This window comes from Macaca thibetana, chromosome 16 (genome assembly GCF_024542745.1).
Source record: "Macaca thibetana thibetana isolate TM-01 chromosome 16, ASM2454274v1, whole genome shotgun sequence".
NCBI classification, from domain to species: Eukaryota; Metazoa; Chordata; class Mammalia; order Primates; family Cercopithecidae; genus Macaca; species Macaca thibetana.
Window position 1 is genome coordinate 35,690,269 of NC_065593.1, and position 27,735 is coordinate 35,718,003.

Genomic DNA, 27,735 nt, shown 5'->3' on the forward strand with positions numbered 1-27,735 from the left:
ATCTCTAAACCGCAGGCCCATGATGTAAACATCTCTGGTATGAGGGCCCAAGAGAACAAGCAGAATGTTTTTTCTCTCCTCTGGATTCACACCATTCAGAAGTTCCAAACAGCGGCCCAATCTGGACCACGATGGGTTCCGCTGAAGCCAAAGTGAGGCGTCTCCTGGCTCCATTTATCTTCCCTACTAACAGTTCTCAGAAGTCTCACAGTTCATAGGCCAGGCGCGGTGGGTCATGCCTGTAATCCCAGCACTTTGGGCCGAGGCGGGCAGATCACCTGAGGTCAGGAGTTTGAGACCAGCCTGGCAAACATGGCGAAACACCATCTCTACTAAAAATACAAAAATTAGCTGGGTGTGGTAGCAGGCGCCTATAGTCCCAGCTACTTGGGAGGCTGAGGCAGGAGAATCGTTTGAACCCAGGAGGCGGAGGTTGCAGTGAGCCGAGATCGCACCACTGGACTCCAGCCTGGGTGACAAAAGGGGACTCTGTCTCAAAAAAAAAAAAAGAAAAAGAAAAAGAAAAAAAAGTCCCACAGTTCATAAACAAAACGATGGCACCAAGAAAAAAATGGGCAAGCCAAGGGTACAGAAGGGCTTCCATGAGGCGGGGTGCTTATCTATATTTCAAGGTCCCCCTTAAAAGAACCAGGTCAGCCAGGCCTCTGGGTGAACCCTGCTATTAGGAAGGCCAAAGGAGAAACAATATATCATGGGTGCCCTGTTTTTCAACCTGCTGAGAAATAACCTGCCCCCAGACACCTGATTATTAGCTGACAAATAATGGTCTCTTTAGCCCAGTCCCAGTTGGTGTCCCTCAGCAGCCTGCAAGTCCAGTGGGGTGGGGGCAGGGTCGGACTTTGTTCTTGCCACAGCTCTCTTCCCTCTTGCTTGCCAAGAGCTCACATATATCTGATGGGAGCCAACCAGCACTGCTGGCAGCACAAAGTGGGGCCAGCCCCCCCGTGACCTCCCCTCACCCAACATTGCCCCCAGCTGACTAGGGGCTTCTGTGGCAGAGGAGAGAGCGGGCACTGAATTGACTTGGGCTCACTGCCATAGAGGCAGCCCAGAATTCCCCTCACCTCAGTAGGGAAGAGAGTGGTCCTCATGTCCTTTGTGTTAAGTCTAGCCTGGAGTCTACCTACACGCAGGTATTGAGGGGATGAGAACACTGTCTTTTCTTTTTTTTTTTTTTTTTTTTTGAGATGGGGTCTCACTCTGTCACCCAGGTTGGAGTGCAGTGGTGCAAACACTCACTGCAGCCTTGACCTCCCTGGGCTCTGGTGATCCTCCCACCTCGGCCTCCTGAGTAGCTGAGTCTACAGGAGCATGCATGGATAATTTTTAAAATTTTTTTGTAGAGACAGGGTTTCGCCACATTACCCAGATTAGTCTCAAACTCCTGGCCTCAAGTGATCCTCCCCGCTCAGCCTTCCAAAGTGCTGGGATTACAGGCATGAGCCACCACACCCGGCCTACACCGTCACTTACTTACATGCCACAAAGACCGCCCAATTTAAGGATCAGCTACCCTAACACCATTCACTCCTGCCGTCACTCAGCAAATAGTTTTTGAACCTTTACCTTGTGCCAGCACTGTTCTAGGTTCTGAATGCACATTGCTGAATAAAACAAGACTGTGTCTGCCCTAGGGGAAGAGCCAGACAAAGAACTTGAAAATGAATACATAAATAATTGCAAAGTGTGAGCAATGTTATTGAGAGAAGTACTTGGGGACAGTGATAGAGAATAACTGATAGGGAGGGGAAGGTGTCTGATTTAGATTAGAAGGTGAGGGAGGACCTCTCTGAGGAGGTGACATTTAAGGACTTGGGATTTCCTCTTTCTGCTCAGTTAAAAGTTCTCTCAATGAAAGGCTCTGAGAAGAATGAAAAGGTACTTCAGCCAGAGGTGCAGTAAAAAGCATTCTGGGGGGCTGGGCGCAGTGGCTCATGCCTGTAATCCCAGCACTTTGGGAGGCCGGGGCGGGTGGATCACAAGGTCAGGAGATCGAGACCACACTGTGAATGGTGAAACCCCGTCTCTACTAAAAATACAAAAAATTAGCCGGGCGCGGTGGCAGGCACCTGTAGTCCCAGCTACTAGGGAGGCTGAGGCAGGACAATGGCGTGAACTCGGGAGGCGGAGCTTGCAGTGAGCCGAGATTGCACCACTGCACTCCAGCCTCAGCGACTGAGCTTGACTCCATCTCAAAAAAAAAAAAAAAAAAAAAAAAAGCATTCTGGGGACTGGGCGTGGTGGCTCACCTCTGTAATCCTAGCATTTTCGGAGGCTGAGGCAGGAGCATTGCTTGAGCTCAGGAGTTCAAGGCCAGCTTGGGCAACATGGTGAAACCCCATCTCTACAAAATATACAAAAATTAGCTTGGAGTGGTGGCACCCACCTGTGGTCCCAGCTCTTGGGGAGGCTGAGGAGGGAGGATCACCTGAGCGCAGGAGGTTGAGGCTGCAGTGAGCCGATATCACATCACTGCACTCCGGCCTGAGTGAGAGTGAGACCCTGTTCCAAAAAAACCAGCATTCTGGAAGGAGAGCAGGGGCTACAGAACCCTTGTCCAAGTCTCCTGCTATGGATGCATTTACCCTTTCTGCCCCACACTCAGCATCCATCTTTCCTCCTTCCCAGGGCCTTTCTAGCACCTTGTCCTGTCCCCTAGCATGTTCTCTTCCCTGTGAAGACATTGCTCTTCCTTGTATGACATCTGTTATGGACACACTGTCTTTGAAAACACTTTTTTTTTTTAGATGGAGTCTCACTCTGTCACCAGGCAGGAATGCAGTAGCGCAAACTCTGCTCACTGCAACCTCTGCCTCCTGGGTTCAAGCAATTCTTCTGCCTCAGCCTCCCAAGCAGCTGGGATTACAGATGTCTGCCACCACACCCAGCTAATTTTTGTATTTTTAGTAGAGACAGGGTTTCACCATGTTGGCCAGGATGGTCTCGATCTCCTGACCTCATGATCCACCCGCCTCGGCCTCCCAAAGTGCTGGGATTACAGGTGTGAGCCACCGGGCCCAACCTGAAAACACTTTTCTCTAGAGACCCTACAGTCCTGCCCTTGAATCTCTGCAAGTCAAATAGCTCTGATCTGTAGGAGATAAAACTCGCCATTCCTGCTGGGCCAGCAGGCTAATTACAGAATCTGCTTTCTATAACTCTTTATCTCAGGACTGTTTTCCCAAATTAGCATTAGCTAGGTAGCTATCAGGCCATCTGCCCCCTGAGTTAAGGAGTTGGCCTCTAGATTGTTGTGAAAGCAGCCCAGACATTGTAGCCAAACAGAGCTGGGATGAATCCTAGCTCCTTCCTTATCAGCTTTGTGAGCTTAGGCAAGTCACAGGGCTTCTCTGGGCCTCGGGTTCCTTACATGCAAGATTAGGAGGAGGATAGCACCTGCTCCCGCAGAGCTGGCACAGCAGTTAGCTAGGAGGCATGCAAGATGGATGGAAGTCATATGTACTCCACAAATGGGAGACTTTGCTGTGACACCAACTATAAAACAATCTGAGTAGAATTTTGGCAGTGTGTTTTATGAAGGTGACTGATTGCTCCGTTAAGAATGGTGGCCAGGTTTCCATTTCAGAAACCATTTGGCCACAGGAGCTCCCTTTTTTTTTTTTTTTTGAGACGGAGTCTCACGCTGTTGCCCAGGCTGGAGTGCAGTGGCGCGATCTCGGCTCACTGCAAGCTCCGCCTCCCGGGTTCCCGCCATTCTCCTGCCTCAACCTCCTGAGTAGCTGGGACTACAGGCGCCCGCCACCGCGCCCGGCTAATTTTTTAGTAGAGACGGGGTTTCACTGTGGTCTCGATCTCCTGACCTTGTGATCCGCCCGCCTCGGCCTCCCAAAGTGCTGGGATTACAGGCTTGAGCCACCGCACCCGGCAGGAGCTCCCTTTTTTAAAATTTTTTTTGAGAGGAGTCTCACTCTGTCGCCCCAAGGCTAGAGTGCGGTGGCAAGATCTCGGCTCGCTGCAGCCGCCGCCTCCTGGGTTCAAGCAATTCTCCTGCCTCAGCCTCCCGAGTAGCTGGGACTATAAGCGCACGCCACCACGCCTGGCTAATTTTTGTATTTTTAGTAGAGATGAGGTTTCACCAAGTTGGCCAGGCTGGTCACGAACTCCTGACCTCAAGTGATCCGCTCACTTCGGCCTCCCAAAGTGCTGGGATTACAGGCGTGAGCCACCGCACCCAGCTGACAGGAGCTCTTTAGTCTGGGGATTGCTAAGAACCGGGTGAAAGGAGAACACTTCGGGACCTGAGAAAAGGCATGGCTCCCAGAATCCCAGATTGCTAAGAATTCTGAGAAAAGTCTAGTCCAAATTTTTACTATCAGGCAGGATTGAATTTAAATCTCAGATATGGGTAAGCATATTTCCAGAACTTACAATGAAATAAAAAATAAATCTCAGACAGATGGAAATATTTCCCATACACAGTTGAGCAGCCATCACAAATGCTGCCATGGCTGTACTACATGATAAGACACTTTATTGTAATTACTTCACTCAGTCATTTAATTATCAATTCAAAAACATATTTACGGCTGGGTGCAGTGGCTCATGCTTGTAATCCCAACACTTTGGGAGGCCGATGTGGGCGGATCACCTGAGGTCAGGAATTTGAGACCAGCCTGACCAACATGGAGAAACCCTGTCTCTACTAAAAATACAAAATTAGCCAGGCATGGTGGCGCATGCCTGTAATCCCAGCTACTCGGGAGGCTGAGGCAGGAGAATCACTTGAACCCAGGAGGCAGAAGTTGCGGTGAGTCGAGATTGCACCATTGCACTCCAGCCTGGACAACAAGAGTGAAACTCCGTTTCATAAAAACAAAAACAAAAACAAATAAAAAATACATATTTACGGAGCACCTACTATGTACCACGTACTTACTATTCAAGGCATGTGGGATATACAGGCACCGAGACAAGGTCTTATTCCTTGTGGAAACCACAAAAAAAAAAAAGAGAGGAAGAGAAAGAAAAAGGAAAGGGCTGGGTGCAGTGGCTCACTCTTGTAATCCCAGCACTTTGGAAGGCCAAGGTGGGCAGATCACTTAAGCTCAAATGCTCGAGACCAGGCTGAGCAACATAGATGAGACCCTGTCTCTATAAGAAATACAAAAATTGGCACCTGTAGTCCCAGGTACTTGGGAGGCTGAGATGGGAGGATCACCTGAGCCCAGGAGGTTGAGACTGCAGTGATCCAGGATTGTACTACTGCACTCCAGCCTGGGTAAAAGAGTGAGACCCTGTCTGAAAAAAAAAAAAAAAAAAAAAAAAAAAGAAGAGGAAAGGAAGGAAATGGTGATAAGTGATATGAAGAAAATAAAACAAGGTAATAGATAAACAGTGACCAGAGGAGGAAAGGGTGAGGTGGGGCTAGAAAAGGCTGACATTTGAGCAGAGACCTGGTGGGTGAGAAAAAGCCAGACATGAGAGAATTCAAGGAAAAACCATCCTAAGCGAGGATACCTCAGTACAAAGTCCCTGAGCAGAAATAAGCTTGATGTGTTCAAGGCACAGAAAGAATGTCCAGGCGCTTGTGGTCACGAGGCTGCGGGTGGCAGACAGAATATGTAGGACCTTGAAGACTTTGAGTTTTATTCTGATTGCAGAGGAGCAGCGAGGTCTGGTTTATACTTTGAAAAGCTCACTGTGGCTATTCTTGGAAATGTACTATAAGCGGCATGAGTGGAAGTGAGGAGACCAGGTAAGGAGGTTATTGCTGGAGTTCAGGCAAGACGTGGTGGCTTGAACCAGGCTGTAGCATTGGAGATGATGAAAGCCCGTCAGATTTGAGACCTCTTTTGGGGGTAGAGCTAACAGGACTTGCCTAGGGGTTAGATATGGGTGAGGGGTATTGACAGAGAGGAATCAAAGCTGACTCCTGGATTTTGAGCCTAGTAAACTGGGAGGATGGTGATGCTGTTAAATTAGATGGGATTGTTGGGAGAGATTACTTATTCCATGTCTTCCTCCTCCTCTGGAGAACCTGGAGCTATTCAGAAGCACCATTCATTACTTCCATGGCTAAAAAGTACTACAAATCTTAGTCGTGGACCTTGAGGATCAGCTCACAATGTTCTCAGTACTGCAGCCTTCTCCAGGAGTCTGCCCTCAGCCTAGAGCACATCCAAGCGATGACCCAGGCCAGGAACCTGGGACCCAGCCTAGAGCCCTCCCTTCCTCTCAGTAAACGATAAAAACAGAAAAGTAGCTGAGCACTTCCTGTGCCAGACACTGTGCTAAGCACATGGATCTCATTTGATTTTTGCCACAACCCTGTGCTGTAGGTGCCATTATTATCCCCATTTTACTAATGGAGAGACTTAAGGCTAAGCAACTTGATCAAGTTCGCTGTTCTCTGCTAGGAAGTGTTGGGTGGAGCCATAGCCTGTGAGTTCACCAAGCCACCACCTCGTGGTGAAACAACCCTTGACTCCCATGGCTCGGCCTTCCTTATCTGTCTCTTCCTCTCTGTCCCCACGGCCACTGCCCTGGGTGAGGCATTTCTCTTTTTCTCACCTGCAATATTGCTACATCCTCCTTAATCACCTCCCTGCCTCCATCCAGCCTCTATGCCTCTCTCTAGTCCTTCCTTCCATAACTGTCCGAGTGGAAACGTGATGTGTATCTGACAATGTCACGCTTCTGCTCAAAAATCTTTTTTCCCTCCACCCCATAAGGAAGGAAACAAGCTTGAAATTCTTTAATGGCTTCTTGATGCCTATGAGTTAAAACCTAAACACCTTACAAGGCCCTTCAAGACCTGGCACCAACCTCCTTGTGTGGCCTGATCCTCTCTCCTGCTGTTTCCCTTGAACTCTGTGTTCCAGGCATACCAGATGCACGTGAAGTCTCAGGTCTGAGGACTGGGCCAGATGTGCCCTCTGCCCACAATGCCTCTTCCTTTTCTGTGCAATCCCTGGGCATTTGCACACACACGTGTTACACACACACCATGTTCATTTGATTCCCACAAATTCTTTGAGACTCAGCTCTGAAGATGCCCCCTGGGAAGCCCTTCCTCACACTCACGATCAGATGTGGGCACCTCTTCCTCTGACACCACCCCTTCAGACCTCTGATGAAGCAAATTATTTTGTATTGTAATTTTCTCTTTACAAACTGTCCCTCTTAGAGAATATAAGGTCTGTGAGGGCAGGAACCATAGTTATGTTGTGACTGTTGTATCCTCAACATCTGTACATGTTCATAAATATTTGTTTTTTTATTTTGTTATTTACTTTTTTCTTTTTTTGAGACGGAATTTTGCCCTTGTTGCCCAGGCTGGAGTGCAATGGCATGATTTCAGCTCACCGCAACCTCCACCTCCCAGGTTCAAACGATTCTCCTGCCTCAGCCTCCCGAGTAGCTGGGATTACAGGCGCCTGCCACCGTGCCCAGCTAAATTTTGTATTTTTAGTAGAGACAGTGTTTTGTCATGTTGTGCAGGCTGGTCTCGAACTCCTGATCTCAGGTGATCCACCCACCTCAGCCTCCCAAAGTACTGGGATTACAAGCGTGAGTCACTGTGCCCAGCCTAATATTTGTTAAATGAATAAATAAATGGCTTCTTGAAATGAATTGATCTTCAAAGTAGATTCTGAAATCTTGGAAACACTTTGTCCTCACATTTTCCCTTTGTTGGACTTATTTCCCTGGGGCTTTTTGCTATAGTGGGGCTTGGGTTGGAGGTTGAATATATAGTGGCTAAAATGTAGACTCCAGGCTGACCATGGTGGTTTACATCTGTAATCCCAGTGCTTTAGGAAGCTGAAGCAGGAGGATTTCTTGAGCCCAGGAGTTCGAGGCTGCAGTGAGCTATGATTGCACCACTGCAATCCAGCCTGGGCAACAGAGCAAGACCCTGTCTCTTGAAAAAAAAGAAAAAAAAAAGAACTCAGCATCTCAGCCTCTGTTTTATTTACTGTAAAACTGAGTTAATAATAGAACCTACCTTAGAGGGTTAATATGAAGGCTAATGAAAAAGTACATGTGGGCTGGGCACAGTGGCTCACGCCTGTAATCCTAGCACTTTGGGAGGCGGAGGCGGGTGGATTGCCTGAGCTCAGGAGTTGGAGAGCAGTCTAGGCAACATGGTGAAAACCAGTCTCTACAAAAATATAAAAACTAGCCAGGCATGGTGGTGTGTGCCTGTAGTTCCAGCTACTTGGGAGGCTGAGGCACGAGAATTGCTTGAATTTGGGAGGCGGAGGTTGCAGTGAGCCAGGATCACACCACTGCACTCCAGCCTAGGTGACAGAGCAAGACTCTGTCTCAAAAAAAAAAAAAAAAAACAAAAAGTACATGTGGAACATTTGGTGTCTGGCACAGAGTGAGTGCTCAATACATATGAGCTATTATTAGCAGCTATTTTCCTGACAGCTTCACTTGACCCCATTGTGTCACCATCACTTTTTGAACCAAATGTCTGGAGTCTGGTTCTCCAACACGGGCACTCGATTTCAGCAGGCTTTACATTTGCCATCGTACTGGGTCACCCTGGATACTAGGCCTTGGGGGAAATGGATCCAGATGGTGTCTAAAACTCGGAATAGCCTTTTGCTTGTAAGTCATGATTTATTGCCTAGAAAGAAAAAGTAAGCATTACCCACGAGTCAACAGATTACCTGAATTCTTCAAAAGTCCCACCAGTCTGTTCCCTGCTGCCGCTCGCTCTTTCTCAAATTTGGTCAAACAGAGGTGATTGGTGATTGGTGCAGCAATTTCTCCTTGGAGGAAACGAAGTGGGACGCACAGACCCTCAGAGTAAACCGCCAGATGTTTTGCTCCTTCCGTTGGCTACACAGGGGTGTATAAGAAAGCAACTCTGGGTAGACAGAGACCCCAGTGTGACAGTCCCATACACGGCTGGAAGAAATGCCTTTCTTTCAATACTCAGGCAGAAGGAGGAGGCTGTAGTCTCCATTCAGGCTTGAGATTTATAGATGCTGAGTTAAGCAGCCTCTTTGAGAGGTCATAATAGTGTCCCTGGAGCCTTGAACTAAATAGCCCAGATTATAAATTGCGAGATTGGCCAGACACGGTGGCTCACATCTGTAATCCCAGCACTTTGGGAGGCCAACATAGGTGGATGGCTTGAGCTCAAAAGTTCAAGTCCAGCCTGGGTAACATGGCGAAACCCTGTCTCTACCAAAAATACAGAAAATTAGCCAGGTGTGGTGGTGCACATCTGTGGTTTCAGCTACTCAGGAGGCTGAGGTGGTCAGGGAGGCGGAGGTTGCAGTGAGCCAAAATCATGCCACTGCACTCCAGTCTGGATGACAGAGTGAGACCCCATCTCAAAATAGATAGATAAATAAATAGCAAATGTGTATGCTAATGAAGTGAGTGAGGAGTGACATGACTTAAAGTAACAAAATGATTCCTCAAAAGGATTAAATGACTCTTCATGTCAAATGACTTTTTTTTTTTCTTTTGAGATGGAGTTTTGCTCTTGTTGCCCAGGCTGGAGTGCAATGGCAATGGCAATGGCAAGATCTCGGCTCACCGCAACCTCCACCTTCCAGGTTCAAGCGATTTTCCTGCCTCAGCCTCCAGAGTAGCTGGGATTACAGGCACCCACCACCACGCCTGGCTAATTTTGTGTGCCAGCCTCAGATGGTCTACCCGCCTCAGCCTCCCAAAGTGCTGGGATTACAGGCGTGAGCCACCGCACCTGGCCTTTTTTTTTTGAGATGGAGTCTCACTCTGTGGCCTAGGCTGGAATGCAGTGGCGCGATCTCGGCTCACTGCAGCCTCTGCCCCACAGGTTCAAGCAATTCTCCTGCCTCGCAATTCTCCTGCCTCAGCCTCCCGTGTAGCTGGGATTACAGGTGCACGCCGCCATGCCCGGCTAATTTCTGTATGTTTAGTAGAGATGGGGTTTCACCATGTTGGCCAAGATGGTCTTGATCTCCTGACTTTGTGATCCACCTGCCTCAGCCTCCCAAAGTGCTGGGATTACAGGCGTGAGCCACCACACCCAGCCATCAAATGACGTTTTAGAGCCATTAAGAAATAACGTAATTTTGGGTCAGGGGTGAGGTCTTCGTTTAAATGTGCAATCTTTTTTTTTTTTTTTTTTTTTTTTTTTGAGACAGCGTTTTGCTCTTGTTGCCCAGGCTGGAGTGCAGTGGTGCAATCTCAGCTCACAGCAACCTTGGCCTCCCAGGTTCAAGCAATTCTCGTGCCTCAGCTTCACTGATGAGAATACAGCTATTCCCTGCATAGCTGGGAATACAGGCATGCATCACCATGCCTGACTAATTTTTGTATTTTTAGTAGAGACAAGGTTTCACCATGTTGGCCAGGCTGGTCTGGAACCCCTGGCCTCATGTGATTCACCTACCTGGTCTCTCAAAGTGCTGGGATTACAGGCATGAGTCACCGCACCCGGCCTAGTTTCTTATAAATTTAAACCTCCGCCTTACCATATGACCCAGCAACTCCACTCTTAGAAATTTACCCAAGAGAAATGAAAATACAGGCACAATATCCACAAAACTCTGTTCGCAAATGTTTATAGCAGGTTTTTCAGAATAGCCAGAAACTGGAAACAAAACAAATGTCCATCAACTGGTGAACATATGATGGCATATCCGTACAATGGAATACTATTCAGCAATGAAAGGAACAACCTACTGATCCACGCAACATTATGGATGAATCTCTAAAGCATTACAGTAAGTGAAAGAAGCCAGACTCAAAACTCTTTGTATGGCATTCTGAAAAAGGCAAACCATAGGAACAGAAAACAGGATTGTCAGGGGCTGGGGCTGGAGGAGAGAGGTGATCACAAAGGGGACACGAGGAATTTTTTGAGGTGATGAAAATAGTCTCTATCTTGACTGTGGTGCATGACAGGTATACATGATTGTATTCATTTGTCAGAACTAGTACAACTGTACACCTTTAAAATTATTTGTTTAGGCCGGGCGCGGTGGCTCACGCCTGTAATCCCAGCACTTTGGGAGGCCGAGACGGGCGGATCACAAGGTCAGGAGATCGAGACCACGGTGAAACCCCGTCTCTACTAAAAATACAAAAAAATTAGCCGGGCGCGGTTGTGGGCGCCTGTAGTCCCAGCTACTCGGGAGGCTGAGGCAGGAGAATGGCGTGAACCCGGGAGGCGGAGCTTGCAGTGAGCCGAGATCGCGCCACTGCACTCCAGCCTGGGCGACAGAGCGAGACTCCGTCTCAAAAAAAAAAAAAAAAAAAGGGCCGGGCGCGGTGGCTCAAGCCTGTAATCCCAGCACTTTGGGAGGCCGAGACGGGCGAATCACGAGGTCAGGAGATCGAGACCATCCTGGTTAACACGGTGAAACCTCGTCTCTACTAAAAATACAAAAAAAAAAAAACTAGCCGGGCGAGGTGGCGGGCGCCTGTAGTCCCAGCTACTCGGGAGACTGAGGCAGGAGAATGGCGTAAACCTGGGAGGCGGAGCTTGCAGTGAGCTGAGATCCGGCCACTGTACTCCAACCTGGGCGGCAGAGCGAGACTCCGTCTCAAAAAAAAAAAAAAAAAATTATTTGTTTAGAGACCAGGTCTCACTCCATCACCCAGGCTGGAGTGCAGTGGTGCAGAGCCCGGAACTCCTGAACTCAAGTGATCCTCCAGCCTCAGCCTCCCCAGTAGCTAGGACTACACGTGTGAGCTACCACACCCAGCTGATTTTTAAAATTATTTTTGTAGAGACAGGGTCTTGTTATGTTGCCCAAGCTGGTCTCAAACTCCCGGCCCTGAGCGATCCTTTCACCCTGGTCTCCCAAAGTGCTGGAATTACAGGGGTGACCCACGGCACCCACCTTTTTTTCAAAGGTGAATTTTACTGTTTGTAAATTATATCTGATTTGAAAAAAATATGTGTATCTATCTCTCTGGCTTTTGAGTTTCACAATCCTAGGCCATCAAGGGTAAGAAAAAAAAAAACTCTCAGTAAGAGCAAAGTACTTGGGAGAAAACACCACAAATGAAAGCCATGTTTCCCCACCTCCATCTCTCACTTGAAAGGAAAGAGATTCCCTAGAGCAAAGAACGAGGAATGAGAGAGATTAGTGGGGCCTGGAGATGAAGAGGCTGGTTCTAAAGCGACCCCACTGAAAGTTTTGCAGTCCATGTTCGCTGACTGTGCAGCCTCTGACTTCGTGGGCTCATCCATTGCTTGCATCCAGGCACTACTTGTGAGGACTTCCTTTGGGCAACAGAGAGCACACGACCCTCTGACCAGCCAGCTGAAGGGATTCGTGTTTGTGCTCCCAAGACTTTGCTCAGCTCCCTGTCCGACATAGCCCATGTGGAGAAATCTGCCTCTTTGCTACTCCATGAGTAACTGCTAATCTCCCCATTCTTCCCGCCACTTGTACTTACGTTGGACTGAATGGAATCATTTGAGGACCTTCCTTGCCCCACAACACTGGTTGTAGAAAACATCTTTCTACGTGCTTTACTTATGTTTCCTGTCCTCTAAGCTTCTCTCTCATTTACCTTAGGGTTTCCAGTGGAATAAGGTAAAAGCTAAAGCAATCTTTCCTTTCTCTCACATATGTTCAATAAATATCACAAGTTTTCTTTTGGGTTAGAGTTGAAAGGAAGAATTCTTTGGATAGTCGAGCATCCGTATATCCACTTGATTGTTCCTTCATCGAACCTTCACTGAACCTTTAGTCTGGGTAGCTGTAAAGAAAGAGTCTGAACTGGGCACAGTGGCTCACATCTGAAATCCCAGTGGGAGGCGGAGGTGGGAGGATCACTTGAACCCAGGAGGTCAAGGCCACAGTGAGCTATGAACATGCCACTGAATTCCAGGCTGGGCAACAGAACAAGACCCTGTCTCTAAAAAGAAGATTCTGGGTCCCTGCCCTCAAGAAAGGGCTAGGGAGGGACATAGATAATACAACTCAATAAGGACCATAGCAGAGACCTGGGCCACGTGTTACAGGGACCCAGTGGAAGAGGGGCCATGGTGGCAAGGCCCATAGGAAGCCTTTCTAGAACTTTACTTTCTAGTCCAACCAGTAACTGCTGTGGCAACTCAGAGCTTTCCTTCACTGGGCAACTACCCACTCCCCTTGTTACATAAGCATTCCCAGGCGGGACTGAGAAAACTTCCTAAGGGCAGAGACCTTGTCTGTTTATCCCTAGTATAAAGCGTAGCTCATAAATATTTGTTAAAAGAATGTGTGAGTGATTGTCTTTGGGGATATTTAGCATTTGCCAAATTCCCTGGAAAGAAATATAAAATAAAACATGTTTAGAAAATACATGCTGGGAGCTAAATGATGAGAACTTAGAACACAAAGAAGGAAACAGACACTGGGGTATACTTGAGGGTGGAGGATGGGAGTGGGAGCGGAGCAGAAAAGACAACAATTGGGTACTGGGCTTAATTCCTGGGTGGTGAAATAATCTATACAACAAACCCTTGTAACATGAATTTGCCTATGTAACAAACCTTCACATGTACTCCTGAACCTAAAGTTAAAAAAAAAAGAAAGTACATGTGAAAAAAGGGATCATTATCATCCATGATATTGAGAATCCTTCTCCTCTGTGCAGTGTTTCACATGCATTTGCTTTTTCTTTTTTTTTTTTTCTTTTTTTTTTTTTTGAGACAGAGTCTCGCTCTGTCACCCAGGCTGGAGTACAGTGGCCGGATCTCAGCTCACTGCAAGCTCCGCCTCCCGGGTTTACGCCATTCCCTGCCTCAGCCTCCCGAGTAGCTGGGACTACAGGCGCCCGCCACCTCACCCGGCTAGTTTTTTTGTATTTTTAGTACAGACGGGGTTTCACCGTGTTAGCCCGGATGGTCTTGATCTCCTGACCTCGTGATCTGCCCGTCTCGGCCTCCCAAAGTGCTGGGATTACAGGCTTGAGCCACCGCGCCCGGCCAGTGCTTTTTCTTTTTTTTTTTTTGAGATGGAGTCTTGCTCTGTCGCCCAGGCTGGAGTGCAGTGGTGCAATCTCGGCTCACTGCAACCTCTGCCTCCCAGGTTCCGGCGATTCTCCTGCCTCACCCTCCCAAGTAGCTGGGATTACAGGCATATGTCACCACGCCCAGCTAATTTTTTTGTATTTTTAGTAGAGACAGGGTTTCATCATGTTGGCCAGGATAGTCTCAAACTCCTAACCTCAGGTGATCCACCCATCTCAGCCTCCCAAAGTGCTGGGTTTACAGGCATGAGTCACTGTGCCCAGCTTTCACATGCATTTTCTACTTTGAGTAACATAAATCCATGCCTTGCCCTCACAGTACTGAAGCAAAAATCATGACCATTTCTTCAGCTCTACAGTGCCAGGCTTTCTCTTTCTCTCTTTCTCTTTCATGATCTCAGTCCTCACGTAACTTTTTTTTTTTTTTTTTGAAATAAGGTCTTGCTCTCTTGCCCAGGCTGGAGTGCAATGGCACAATCACAGCTCATTGCAGCCTTAACCTCCCAGGCTCAAGCAGTCCTCCCACCTCAGCCCCCCAATTAGCTGGAACTACAGGTGCACACCGCCATGCCTGGCTAATTTTTTAATTTTTTTGTAGAGACAGGGTCTCACTATGTTACTCAGGCCGGTCTCAAACTCCTGGACTCAAACAATCCACTCACCTCGGCCTCCCAAAGTGCTGAGATTACAGGCATGAGCCACTGTGCCCGGCCTGTAACCCCTTTTTATAGATGGGTCAGCTGAGTCTCAGAAGGTAACTGATCTGGCCAGGTGTGGTGGCTTTCACCTTTAACCCCAGTACTTTGGGAGACCAATCTGGGAGGATCGTTTGATACCTGGGAAACATAGTGAGACTCTATCTCTACAAAAATAAAAATACAAAAATTAGCTGGTTGTGGTGGTGCAGGCCTGTAGTCCCAGCTACTTGGGAGGCCAAGATGGATTGCTTGAGCCCAGGAGATTGAGGCTGCAATGAGTTATGACAACGCCATGGCACTCCAGTGGCCTGGATGACGGACCAAGATCCTATCTCTTAAAAAAAAAAAAAAAAAAAAAAAGGAAGGTAACTGACCTATCCACGGTCACACACGGTCACACATCTAACTAGCAACAGAGCTAGGTCTGACTCTGGTGCCTGAGGTTTAAACCACATGACTGTGTGTCTCATGCCCACTGGCAGAAAAAACATTTGTAGGCATTCTCGACCAGGTGCGGTGGCTCATGCCTGTAATCCCAGCACCATGGGAGGCTGAGGCAGGTGGATCACCTGAGGTCGGGAGTTCGAGACCAGCCTGACCAACATGGTGAAACCCCATCTCTACTAAAAATGCAAAAATTAGCTGGGCATGGTGGCGCACATCTGTAATCCCAGCTACTTAGGAGGCTGAGGCGGAGAATTGCTTGAATCCGGGAGGCAGAGGTTGCAGTGAGCTGAGATCGTGCCATTGCACTCCAGCCTGGATGACACAGTGAGACTCCGTCTCCAAAAATAGCAATAATAATGATAATAATAATAATAATAATAATAATAATATGGGCATTCTCATGTTGAGTTCTGCTGCCTTGTCGCACTGCTTGCTTTTTCAAGCAAGCCTCCATCAGGCTATACCTGGGTTTACCCAAGGCAAGAGGAAATGTCTGATGCACTGGACTCAGCAAGTCCATGTCAGTAACTTCTGAGAGAACGCTGACCTTTTCTTTGCAGGATGACTACCCACTCTCCCTTGTTAAACAAAAACTCCCAAAGAGGTCCCTCCTACAGCAAGGGCTCCAGGAGGTCAGCGGCTCTCTTTTCCCTCCAGCCTCCTCTCTCAGATGGCTGAGAGTTCTCACCAGTAAACTATTTCTTTTAGAATATCATTGAGATCTAAAACAAAATGAAATCTGAACCTTGGGTATGTCTCATCACCATGGAAACAGCTTCAAGCCTGAGTGCCTCCAAGAGATATGGGTGCAGTTCTTCCAGCTGCCCTGGAAATAAGTGGCTGAGAACTGGGCAGTGCCGAAACAAGGTCCTGTTGAATTAGCGGCAGTTTTAGTAATAACCACAACAGGTTCAACATAGGATTAGGTCATCAGCAGCAGCAGTATCAACCTGTATTTTCAATTTTCAACTGTGTGCTGGCTTGGTCAAGAACCAGCCAAACGAATGACAGCACAGATCATCCTGTCTGCTTTGGGAAGGGATGTTTTAAACTCTATTAAGGTGGTGCAAAGAATGTGGTAGGAAAAAATATATAAACAGTAATAAATTTTAAGAACATTCTGTAGAAGCATTTTCGCTTCTGGGAATGGGAAACTAATATTTCCCCAAGAGGCTTCATTATTAAAGCCATAAATAAAACATCCCTGATTGGACTGCTTGGATGCTTTGCTTGCGTGGCCTTGCTCTGGCGAAGTGGCTCAGAATTTGAGGCAGACACGTCCAGGGGAAGCTGGGGAGGCGAGTGAATTCGACAGCATTGGGCCTCCTCCTCTCCAGCACGTTGCCTGCACACCAGACGAGTGAGTGCAGGGATAATGAGTGCATTTTGCTGTATTGAAGACCACCAGAGAGGGTTAGCATAAAATTCAAGGATGATTTTTCTAGCTGATGCCCCGCTACCTTTCTTCTTTCCATAAACATACGCTCTCTCCTCTAGAAGTAAAGGCAAGTAGTATGGTGCAAGGACTACTAGCTGTTGCCTAACAGGGCTGCTGCTTATTAGGCCCAGTAACCATGATTACTTAACTTCTCTGCGTGTCAGTCCCCTGTATAGAGGTGGGCTTAGAGGGATGAGTGTTGAATCCTAAATATTCTATGTGCTCACAGTGTTCACCATAGTGAGTTCCAATCAATCAGTAAAAAGACAAGTGACACTTGCTGAGGCCCATTTGTGCTGGGCACTTTATGGCTGTCATTATATTTGACCTCACAGTAACTTATGTGGTTGCTGGTATTCCCTATTTACAGATGATGGAAATGAAACCTCATAATTGCAGCGACTTTCTCAAAGTGAAGATTGTGTAAACGTGCAGTGAGGCTTCAAATCCATCTGTGCAACCCCAAAGCCAAGGTTCTTTCCACTTGACTGTGTTGATTTCTGAGCTCATGAGCGCGGGATAAATCATTATTTTAATTGAAAATAAATATAACTCGCTGGGCACGGTGGCTCACGCCTATAATCCCAGCACTTTGGGAGGCTGAAGCGGGCAGATCACCTGAGGTCAGGAGTTCGAGACCAGCCTGACCAACATGGAGAAACCCTGTCTCTACTAAAAATACAAGATTAGCCAGGCATGGTGGCGCATGCCTATAATCCCAGCTACTTGGGAGGCTAAGGCACGAGAATTGCATGAACCAGGGAGGTGGAGATTGCGGTGACCCAAGATCGTGCCATTGCACTCTAGCCTGGGCAACAAGAGCAAAACTCAGTCTCAAAAAATGTACGTATAATTATTTATCATCGGGAACTACAGGTACCTTATATGCAACATGAACTTTGAATCCTTGGCTTGGTCCAAGCTGCCCTGCAGAATTACCTCTGAAGGGCTCCATGGAGATGTTATCAGTGTTAGAATACCTTAGTCACTTTCACGTGGGCAAGGGTTGGGATTTTTTTTTTAATCTTTTAAAATCATTCTGAGCAAGTGAAAACATTTTTTCCCCTCAAAAGAAATGTAAGGCTGGGGATGGTGGCACATGCCTGTAATCCCAGCACTTTGGGAGGCTGAGGAGGGTGGCTCACTTGAGGCCAGGAGTTCGAGAGGCCAGGAGGTGGAGGCTGCAGTGAGCCTTGATCGTGCCACTGCACTCCTGCCTGTGCAACCAGAGATCCTGCCTCCAAAAAAGAAAAAGAAATATAAAAGCATAGTGCCACAATCAAAAGGGCTGAAATCCTATAAAATAAAGGTATAATACAACCCAACCATCCCTCAGTTCTAAGCTCTGTGTTTCCAGTGCTTGAAAGGCCAGGATTTCCATTTTATATGTTTAAAAAAAAAAAAAAAAAAAAAGAATAAAACATGAGCGAACAAAATAGCCGTGACATTTTGGGTGTGCGCTCAGATCTGCCAGGAAGTTTCCTTCTGGTAGATGTTCATGGCAGGCTGGGGCCACAGATAGGGTGTGGGCTTCACAGAATCAGAACAAGAGTGAAAATCCTCGCTTTTCCACAGGCATGCTATCATACTTCTTGAACTTCAGTTTCTTCTTCTGTGAAATGGGGGGATTATTGTGTGAACTAAACAAATAATGTGCATAAAGAACAAATATAATATTCTTCATCCCACTCTCAATTCAAAATAGACTTGTGCCATGTGTGATAACAATCATCTTCTTCTTGAATACTTTGTGCCTGACACTGGGCTGAGCCTTTTCTACAGATTATCTAAGGGAAATCAGTATTTGAGCTCAGTTGCTCTAGCTCCAGAGCCTACCCTGTGCCCTGCTCTAGGACATGAGCCACTTACTGGCTTCAGATGAAAGGCTTTGAGCAATTGCTTCAGCAGAAAGCAGGTGCCTGTCAGGGTCCAGTGGTCCCGTGTGAGGGTCCTGGCTGATGTGGCAAGTGACTTGGCCCAAAGTGGGGAGGCCCTTGCATAATAATCCCTCATCCTCTCACACTGCAAAATTAGTACCACAGCTTTCTGCTCTCTTGGTTTCCCTACTAGACTAGGCATATAATAGATGTCTGAAAAAAATGCTTGTAGGGTAAATAAATGCAAATAAACTGAACCATTTCCCTATGCAGGAAGCATTTTATGCTTAACTTCTTCATTCTCCTCTTAAACATACTGACATGGTTAAACAGATTTTTTTTAAAAGCTGTTAATTCTCCGCCATCCAATTCAAGGCCCATCAGGCATTTATTCAGCACCTATTATTAATGTAGACGGCCAAGGATTACATATGTAATCCATTAGAGAGTATTAAAAACAACAACAAAGCCTAGTGTAAAAATATTGAGCTATGAAATACATAATACTTTCCAGGTAGCATTGACTTTTGTAGCTGTTTTGTTTATGTGAATTTTCTAATTTGCATTCCCTGAGCTCTTATTAAGCAGTCAGGGTGGGCAGACTGGGAAAGTGTCATGTGAAGCAACATCAGAATTAACATGGCAACATGCCGAAACCGCAGCTCTACAAAAAAATACAAAAATTAGCTGGGTGTGGTGGTGTGCACCTGTGGTCCCAGCTACTCGGGAGGCTGAGGCAGGAAGATCACTTGAGCCCAGGAGGTGGAGGCTGCAGTTAACAGAGATTGCAGCACTGCATTCCACCCTGGGTGACAGAGCCGGACCCTATCTCGAAGAAAAAAAAAAGACTTAACAACGCTAAAATTTGGAATATGGTTTAGTAATGAGACCTTGCAAGACCTCAATTTCATTATCTACAAAATGGGGATAGTGTCCTCTCCCCTCCCTTTCTCCCAGGAGGGAAATAAGAGCTTGAAAGAATGAGGACCCAAAGCTGGCTTGAGATTGGTTGTCTCAAGCACATTCTTTTTTCTCTCGTCCTTCTCTGCAAAAGGCAAACAAGAATGAAATGATAACAGGCACATCCACTGAAGCAAAACAGGTCACTGGAAGAAGATAATATACTGAAGGACAAATAAAAGTCAACTGTAGCTGTGCCCAGAATGGGTAGTTGAAAATATGTGGGAGGGAGAGAAGGCATGTCCTTTTTTATAAAAGATTTTTTTTTTTTTAAGACAGGGTCTCATTCTGTCACCCAGGCTGGCGTCTGGTGGCACAATTGCGCCTCACTGCAGCCTCAACTTTCTGGGATCAAGCAATCCTCCCACCTCAGCCTCACGCACCACCATGCCTGGCTAATTTTTTTATATAGATGGGGTCTCACTATGTTGCCCCGGCTGGTCTTAAAACTCCTGGACTCAAGCCATCCTTCTGCCTTGGCCTCCCAAAGTGCTGGGATTATGAGCATGAGCCACAGTGCCTGGCCACAGAAAGGCTTTAAAAATATTAGCAATGTGAAACATGCACACTTGTGTGGTTTTAGTATCTTCTTTGCCATTCCGGCTGCCTGTAAAAGATGGGTACTCCATAAGATATGGAAGCAAGCTTTTGAAAAGGTACTTTAAGATACAGTATAAAATGATAAGCTGGGCGCGGTGGCTCACACCTGTAATCCCAGCACTTTGGGAGGCCGACTTGGGCAGATCACTTGAGATTAGGAGTTCGAGACCAGCCTGGCCAATATGGCAAAATCCCATCTATACTACAAATACAAAAATTAGTCGGGCATGGTGGCACGCACCTATAATCCTAGCTACTCAGGAGGCTGAGTCAGGAGAATCACTTGAACCCAGGAGGAGGAAGTTGCAGTGAGCTGAGATTGTGCCACTGCGCTCCAGCCTGCACGACAGAGTCTCAAAAGAATAAAAATGAAAATAAAAAATAAAATGATGATGCCGAGACAAAATTGTTCAGCTTATGTTAAATGAAGGCACCAGCTCACAAAATTTACTTACAACAACTGGATATACAAGACAATGTGTGCATATGGATCGGACTGGAGGAAGAGTACTTGGCAAACAAAAACAGTTTACTTATTAGGATGATAGAACTGCCTTGCCCAGTGCCTGGAATCAAACACATGTTTACCAAATATGTGTTGATAATAAAAATAAAAATAAAATAATAAAAATGAGAAAATCTGATATGCCATATAACTGTGAATACTGGTCTCTGTTAGCCAATCATTCAGAGATAATACCACCCCTTTTTGACATAATTTTGTTATTTTACTTCTTTTTTTCCCCTTTACTTCATGCAATACTATTTCCAAAGAAATTGGTGTCATCAGAAAAGTCTGCAGAGTCTATGAATATGGAGCTTAGTACACGGAACTGGATAAAGGTCACTCATGCATTTCTGATATCTAAAGCCAGGAGAAGCATTTGCAGATAGGCATGAGACCGGCTGTTTATTCATTAGTTGGCTGACTGTCCTTGGGAAAAACAAGCCCTTAGGATCTCAGACAGATCTGTGACTGGGTTTAGATAGGCCTTTAAATACTTTAATATGAAATGTCAAGATCAAACACACTGGGTCAACGAAGACAGAGGAGCTCTTCAAAGAGTTAATATTTGAAAACTTTTATTTTCTCAAATGAGCACCAACACAGATTGGAAATATGACAGAAACAATGCACTTTTCTCTAATACTGAATCACTATGTACAAATACGGGAAAAGGTGAAGACAAATTATTTGAAAACAATTACCTTTGTTATAGAAGCATAGTGACCTGAAAAATGCCACCAAAGAAAATAAACACCCAAACCCAACAAACAGAGTTTGTAAACACAAGCATAGACAGACAGATTCTGTATTGGAAGATAGTCTCTGCAGGTTGGGAAAGTCACCGACTCCCACTGTCACCAAAATGTTATACAAAAACATATGGGCAGATAGAATTTGGTAACATGAGAATAGCTTTCAGTTTCTTCTCGGCTTTACCTTTTACTGCCAGTAGATTTCATATCTATTTTAGTTAAAAAAAATTAAATATCTCTTTCCTCTATCTAGACAACTAGTATATTTTCTCATTTGAGGCAGATTCCTTTAAAATATGTAAGTTGATTGTGTTCAAGATTTGATTTCTCAGCCTCTTTCTGAACCTGAGGCAATCTGACCTTAAAAAAAAAAAAAGCTGTTTATCACTAAGATATATGTATTATTTTATTAATGTTCTTTTAATCCAAACCAGTTAATGTTTAACATGATGTGGCTTCTAAAACAGCTGGAGCCCTGCGATACGTGATTAATACACTCTCATCTCAGTTAGAAGCACAGATTTGACTGTGCTCCATCATCACAAACAACAGATCTCCTTTACAGTCTGTAAAAGCTGAGCACACAAAGCAAGAAAAAGGAGCAAACCTGCAACAGCTCCATGCTCAGGAAAACAAAAAATCCTCGTGGGTTCTGCTGTTGGTCCACTCAAAAACAGAAACAACCAGAGAAAAAGAGAAGAAAAACTGTATGTGCCCGAAGTGTAAACTGTAGTTACAGTGTCCCCACTCGAGAAAACAGGAGGCACAATTGAAAGTGCTTTTTACACACACGCGCGCGCGCACACGCACAACCAAAAACGTGATTCTGATTTGTTGGAAATTCTTCCAACAGGAAGAATCACTGTAAGTTGTTACTACTAAATTTACTTGGTTTTATTTATTTTCTTTTCTAGTCAATACTGATGCAAGAAAATATTTCAATTCTCAACCTGATTAATGTACTGCAGAGTCTGTTCCACTGGGGAAAAAATGCAGAGAGGCATTGCTTTAAAGCCTGGATCCAGATTAAAGTGATAGAGACCTTAAAAAAAAAAAAAACAAAATAAAAAACCGAAAACGTGTATTGGTGATCACTGTTTCCCTTAAAATATACTTCATGAAATGCAAAGGAAACCATAAAATTTAAAATGAAAATAAAAAGTGCTCTCAGGGGATCTGAGAAAACAGCACCAAATATATTATTTAAAAAATTAAATATTATTTACAAAAGTATATTTTACAAGCAACTGTTTCTTTTATATATATCCACTTGAAAATCTCTTTCTAAAGGGTCATCTCTTTTGCACACACTGATCCACCAGTAAAAATGCACTCTAGCCTATCCTCGTGAACTCAGGAAGAACACTCAGTCAGGTCCAGCTGACAGCTTGTGGGTATCGAGTTTGGCTGTATTTGATTCATGTCAAATCAATCCATCAGCAGCCTGAGACTAATGTCCCGGGTCCCGAGGGGTCTGGGTCTACTCCAGGGTGGCCAAGGTCGTATGACCTAGGGTGGCACAGGGGAGATGGAGCTAGAGAGTCTGCTGGCTGGACTTCAGTTCCAAACGAAGGCAGCTGCTGGCTGAGGTATAGAACTTCATGCTTTTCCCTTTCTCAAGTCTCCTTACTCTGTCTCCACTCCCCACACCCCGCCCCCAGACTTCACCAACAAACTCCAATTCCCCCAACCCACCTGGGGTGAATGAATGAGGTCTTTGGTTACGCTCTAAGTCAATAATTTGGTGAGGAAATTAAAGAATGAACTGACTGAGGCCATGAGTTAATTTAGCATCTCCATAGCTCAGCTGTGGCCTCTCCAAGGCTGCTCAATGTTAGATAGACAACCCATGAACAGAGCGAATGTTGTAAGAAGCACTTTTGGTTTCACTGACACAAAGGGAAAGCCTAATGAGTTTTTTTCCCCTGTAGTTACGGAAAAACCAACACTCTACTCAGCTCTCTCACAGCAAGTATGGCGCCTTGCACCCACTGGAGGCTCACTGGATAGTCATCGAAAAAAAAAAAAAACACTCAGAACCAGGGTCTGACTGGAGCCTGCTCTGATCCATGCAACAGTCAAAGGCCTCATCCCCAAGGAAGAACAGTGGCACATTGGTCTTCTTCTCTGCCCCCCTGGAAACTTGAGGGCACCCCATGTCTAGCTGATGTCACCACATTCCATTTTCAGTTTGAAAGACAAAACACCTACCCCATGGTTAACCCCCATTTTCTTCCTATGGGAAAGACTATCAATAAATAGCCAGGACAATCCCTGAGGAAAGGGTCTAAGGAAAATCCATGAAGGAAGACTTTCCCTGAGGAGGGGAAGGGAGAGAGGGGAAATCCATGGCTTCTGTGCCGGGAAGCCGGCTTAGGAATGTGAAAGTTGAAAAACGATTTCATTGAGAACTTGGGCCTGTGAGCCAGAGAAACTGTTCTTCTGGGAGCAGAAATTCAATATTTCTTCTGAACCTCAGTCTACCTTGCAGTAAAGTGGGAAGAACAACTTGACCTCCCAGGGCTGTGAAAGCACTGGAAAGATCTGGACAGAAGCCTTGGGGAACAAAAGTCAATTTCTAAGAATCCATTTGTCTTACAGGGGCTCTCTCCTGAGAATCCTGCAGCTATCCTGGTTTCTGTCAGTCCTGCCACCTGCCCCTGGCAGGGCAAGCCCACACCTGTCTTGGGGCTCCCATTCCACCATCAGTGCGTGGAGACACACAAAAAACCATTTCCACCAAGGACGCGCTCCGAACAGAAATTGGTTCTGCTGCAGATGTGATTCTGAAAAGCTCCTGGGCTGTTGGCTGCTTTCATCTCAGTTCATCGCTTTACGGAGTCTCTCCATCAACTCATTCTTTTGTGAGACTTTTAGGGTGAATTTTCCGAGAGGGTCGGCCTACTTGGAGAAGGAGATGCTGAGAATTACCTAACACGCACAATAATATATTCAGTCTAGGAAATGAAACGAACCTAGTTAAGTGAGTTTCAGTCATACACTGTGGACTGGCTGAATTGCTGTAGAACAGACTTCACAGTGTTGATAAAATGTAACAAACTCCTCTTTCTCTTATGGGCCTTACAGGGATGCTCTCCACTTCCCTAATCGAAGGATGTTTGGATGTGGGGAAAGGGTAATATCGGATTTGGGCAGAACTCCTCCCTGCTGCTGGACCACATTGACAGCAGATTTCTCTCCGTGCAAGACATTCAGACCTAAGTGGGGCAATTAGGGGCATGAGGAATCTACCAGCCAGGTTATTACTAAGCTCAGAGCCTGGGGCCCACGCTTTCTACAGTCTACAGTAACAGGACTGGAGAAACACACCTGAAACTCTATGAACAAGAAATTGTCGATCCCACGGAAGCCACTGTAAAACCAAAGAGGAAAGATGGACCAAACCTGAACTGGTTCCAATCTAAACCCCTCCAGGGATTACCCCTACCCAGTCCCCTCCCTCACTACACTCCTCTTATGAGGGGTCAGAAGGAAGGGCAGTAAGAATTGCTAATTGATCCTACTTTTTATTTCTCTGGCTCAATATCTGAGCCATTTCTTCAGAGCTCCCAAACTGCAGCCCCTTTGTGCCCTGCTCTCCTCAATTACTGATTTTACTTGGTTGCTGGTCAAAGCCTTTGGGATATTTGGATGTTAAGCCCATTGCAAATGACAGTCCCCTCACACCTTATCTACGGTGCCTAAAGAGGCAAAGATGATGATTGCCCAGAGACTGAGCGAGGCACCAGAGTCATCGCACCCACCGGGCCACTGCCCAAGTCACTCACTGCTGCCAGAACACTCGCCCACTCAGCCCAGGAGCACCAGGCCCTTCCCCGCCGACTAGAATCAGGGCCACATCTTTGTGCTCATTTGCTAACCTGGCACATTTGGTGTCAGGAACAGAAGCTTCTGGTCAGAGAGAATGCAGTCATGAGGTATTTTTTTTTCTCTTTGTCCTTTTAGTCAAGTCAATTATTTCAAGCCTAAGTTATCAGGTCTCCAGGAGTAGCGCAATTTTGTTCCTACCTCCACCCTTCCACCCCTTCCCCGCACCAGGACCCTTAAGAGTTTCCCTTTCCCTCTTCCTCACGCCCCCATGCCACTGCTCTCCTGACAAGAGGCCGTCAGGCAGCTCTCGCACGGGCCCTGGGGCCCTTACCAAGGTGGGCTGCCGCCATGCGGTCAAGGATCTGTTCCTTTTGTTGTTTTGTTTTCAGCCAAAACTAGAACAGAGAGAGAAGCCAGGATCAACTCACAAACAGATACAAAGCAAAGAGACAGAGAGACAGCGATTTAGAGGCCGGTCACCAGAAAGATGGCGTCAGGGTGGGAGGATGCCCCAGATGGCAAGGCCCCTAAATGGATGGAACCAAGTGTCAGTCACTCTCTCACGCTTGGGAAGAATGTTCGGTTGAATGGCGTTCACGTGGACACTGGGTTGGGTAGATGCTGTCCAATCAGTCCCAGCCATTGTCCTTGATCATGTGTGCTAGTTCAATGATGTATTTGCCTTCTTTATATTTCTGGCTGCTTTCAAAAGCATGTTCCTAGGAAATACAGAGGAAGAGAAGAGATACTGAACGACCGAAGACAAGAAAATGATTTTTTTTTTTTGAGGCGGAGTCTCACTCTGTCACCCAGGCTGGAGTGCAATGACACAATCTCAGCTCACTGCAACCTCCGCCTCCCAGGTTCGAGCGATTCTCTTGCCTCAGCCTCCCAAGCAGATAGGATAACAGGCACCCGCCACCATGCCTGGCTAATTTTTGTATTTTTAGTAAAGAGGGGGTTTCACCATGTTGGCCAGGCTGGTCTCTAACTCCTGAGCTCAGGTGATCCACCCACCTTGGCCTCCCTCATACCTGCTGGGATTACAGACATAAGCCACTGCACCCGGCCAAGGAAATGACTTTTGTAACAGAAAAGCAGGGGCGGATGACAGGTATCAGCATCACCGTGGTCTGGTCCCAGCTTCACCCTGACTCAGTGAGATGATTCCTAACCCTCAAGTGCTTTATGTCCCCCTCGCTTAGCTGCAGAACTGAGGCAACACCAGGACTTTCACAACATTACAACAGAATTTTCCAGGAGCTTCGCTCATTTAAGTCTTTGCAATGTCACCCCCTCAGTAAGGTCTTCCCCAACTACCCTACTTAAAATCCAACTTCCACTCCAGTACTCCCTTTCTGCCTTCTGCCCCAACCCCTGCTTTAGTTTTCTCCGCTGTACTTCTCACTTCTGAACATACATTATAATTTGCATTTCTATTTTGTTTATCCTCTGTCTCCCATGACTACAATATAAACTTCATTCTGTGCATAGACTTTCATATTTAGTTCATGGCTGTAGCCTTAGAAGACTGCCTGGCACATAATAGAATTTCAATACATAATTGCTGAATGAATTAGTACATTTACATATATATATAAATCTTGGTTTCTGGTGCTAACGGAAGTTTGCCCTGTGGAGAGATCCATAAAGTTTCTGTGTCATTCCTGCTAGTTTCTAAGAACACAGGAAAGCCTGGTTCTAATTTTAGATTGTACTTGTTAGGCTTAGAGATGACAGGGAGAGGAACAAAATACTCAAGAGGCCAGACAGGTCTCCTTTTCAATCAGTTTTTCTTGCTGCTTCTATGTCAGATGTGTGGAGACAGGAGCTGTATAAACTCCAGGCCAGAGAACCTGGCAGCCCTCAAGCCCCACCCAACTGCCAGCCCCCCAGAGGGAGAATGTCATACTAACCACCTGGCAGGTGACTTTTCTAAACCCACAGCACTGTGGGCTCTCCCAGCGAATAAACCCCCCCGAAAGAAGTCCTGCAGAGGCAGAGGATAAAGGGCTCTTTTGTTTGCAGAGATACACGCGTAAGAACATCTTGGTGTATTCTCAGAAAAACACTGGTCATCTGTGTCTCAGCTCCATATGCACAAGCAGTGGACATCAGCCCTTCCCGGAGCCCCCAGAATTAGTAAGGAATTGAGGCGTACCCTTGGGGGTTCTGGGTCACAGTTGTATCAACTGTGTTTTCTGTTCTAGAGCTCATGGGCTTTGAATTTCAGAACAAGAGCTCAGGCACACCACAGCAGCAATTTCCCTGACACTTCATTATTCCCTGTCTCTGTGCACACACACGCACGACAGAGAAATGTGTTTTGGGAATAAGGTCCATTGTTCCACACTAATGTGTTTGGGCGGGAAGGAGGAGAAAGCAAAACTAAGAAAATGAGTTTCCCATTACAGAAAAAAAAATTTCGGCTGGGCGTGGTGGCTCACACCCATAATCCTAACCCTTTGAGATGAGGCAGGAAGATTGCTTGAGGCCAGTTTGAGACCAGCCTGGGGAACATGACAAAACCTCATCTCTACCAAAAAAAAAATTAAAAAATCAGCTGGGTGTGATATCATGCACCTGTAGTCCCAACTACTTGTGAGGCTGAGGCAGGAGGATCATCTGGGCCCAGGAGGTTGAGGCTGCCGTGAGCAAGACT

The 27,735-nt window shown here is 46.3% G+C and overlaps 2 protein-coding genes across 7 annotated transcripts in view; one reads left to right on the forward strand and one right to left on the reverse strand.

Annotated features, from left to right (window-relative positions):
* Positions 1-27,735, forward strand: part of SKA2 (spindle and kinetochore associated complex subunit 2) — a 976,874-nt gene that overhangs the window by 677,223 nt on the left and 271,916 nt on the right. The gene's annotated exons all lie outside the window — the stretch shown is intronic.
* The window catches only part of YPEL2 (yippee like 2), a 66,041-nt gene continuing 59,354 nt past the window's right edge, over positions 21,049-27,735 (reverse strand). For 3 of the 4 annotated variants that reach the window (XM_050764806.1, XM_050764808.1, XM_050764807.1), the window contains exon 5: positions 21,049-25,792. In XM_050764806.1, the coding sequence (XP_050620763.1) occupies positions 25,703-25,792 (90 nt within the window). In that variant the 3' untranslated portion in view covers positions 21,049-25,702. The remainder of the gene's footprint in view (positions 25,793-27,735) is intronic. The other variant, XR_007720377.1, reaches the window with a different exon arrangement.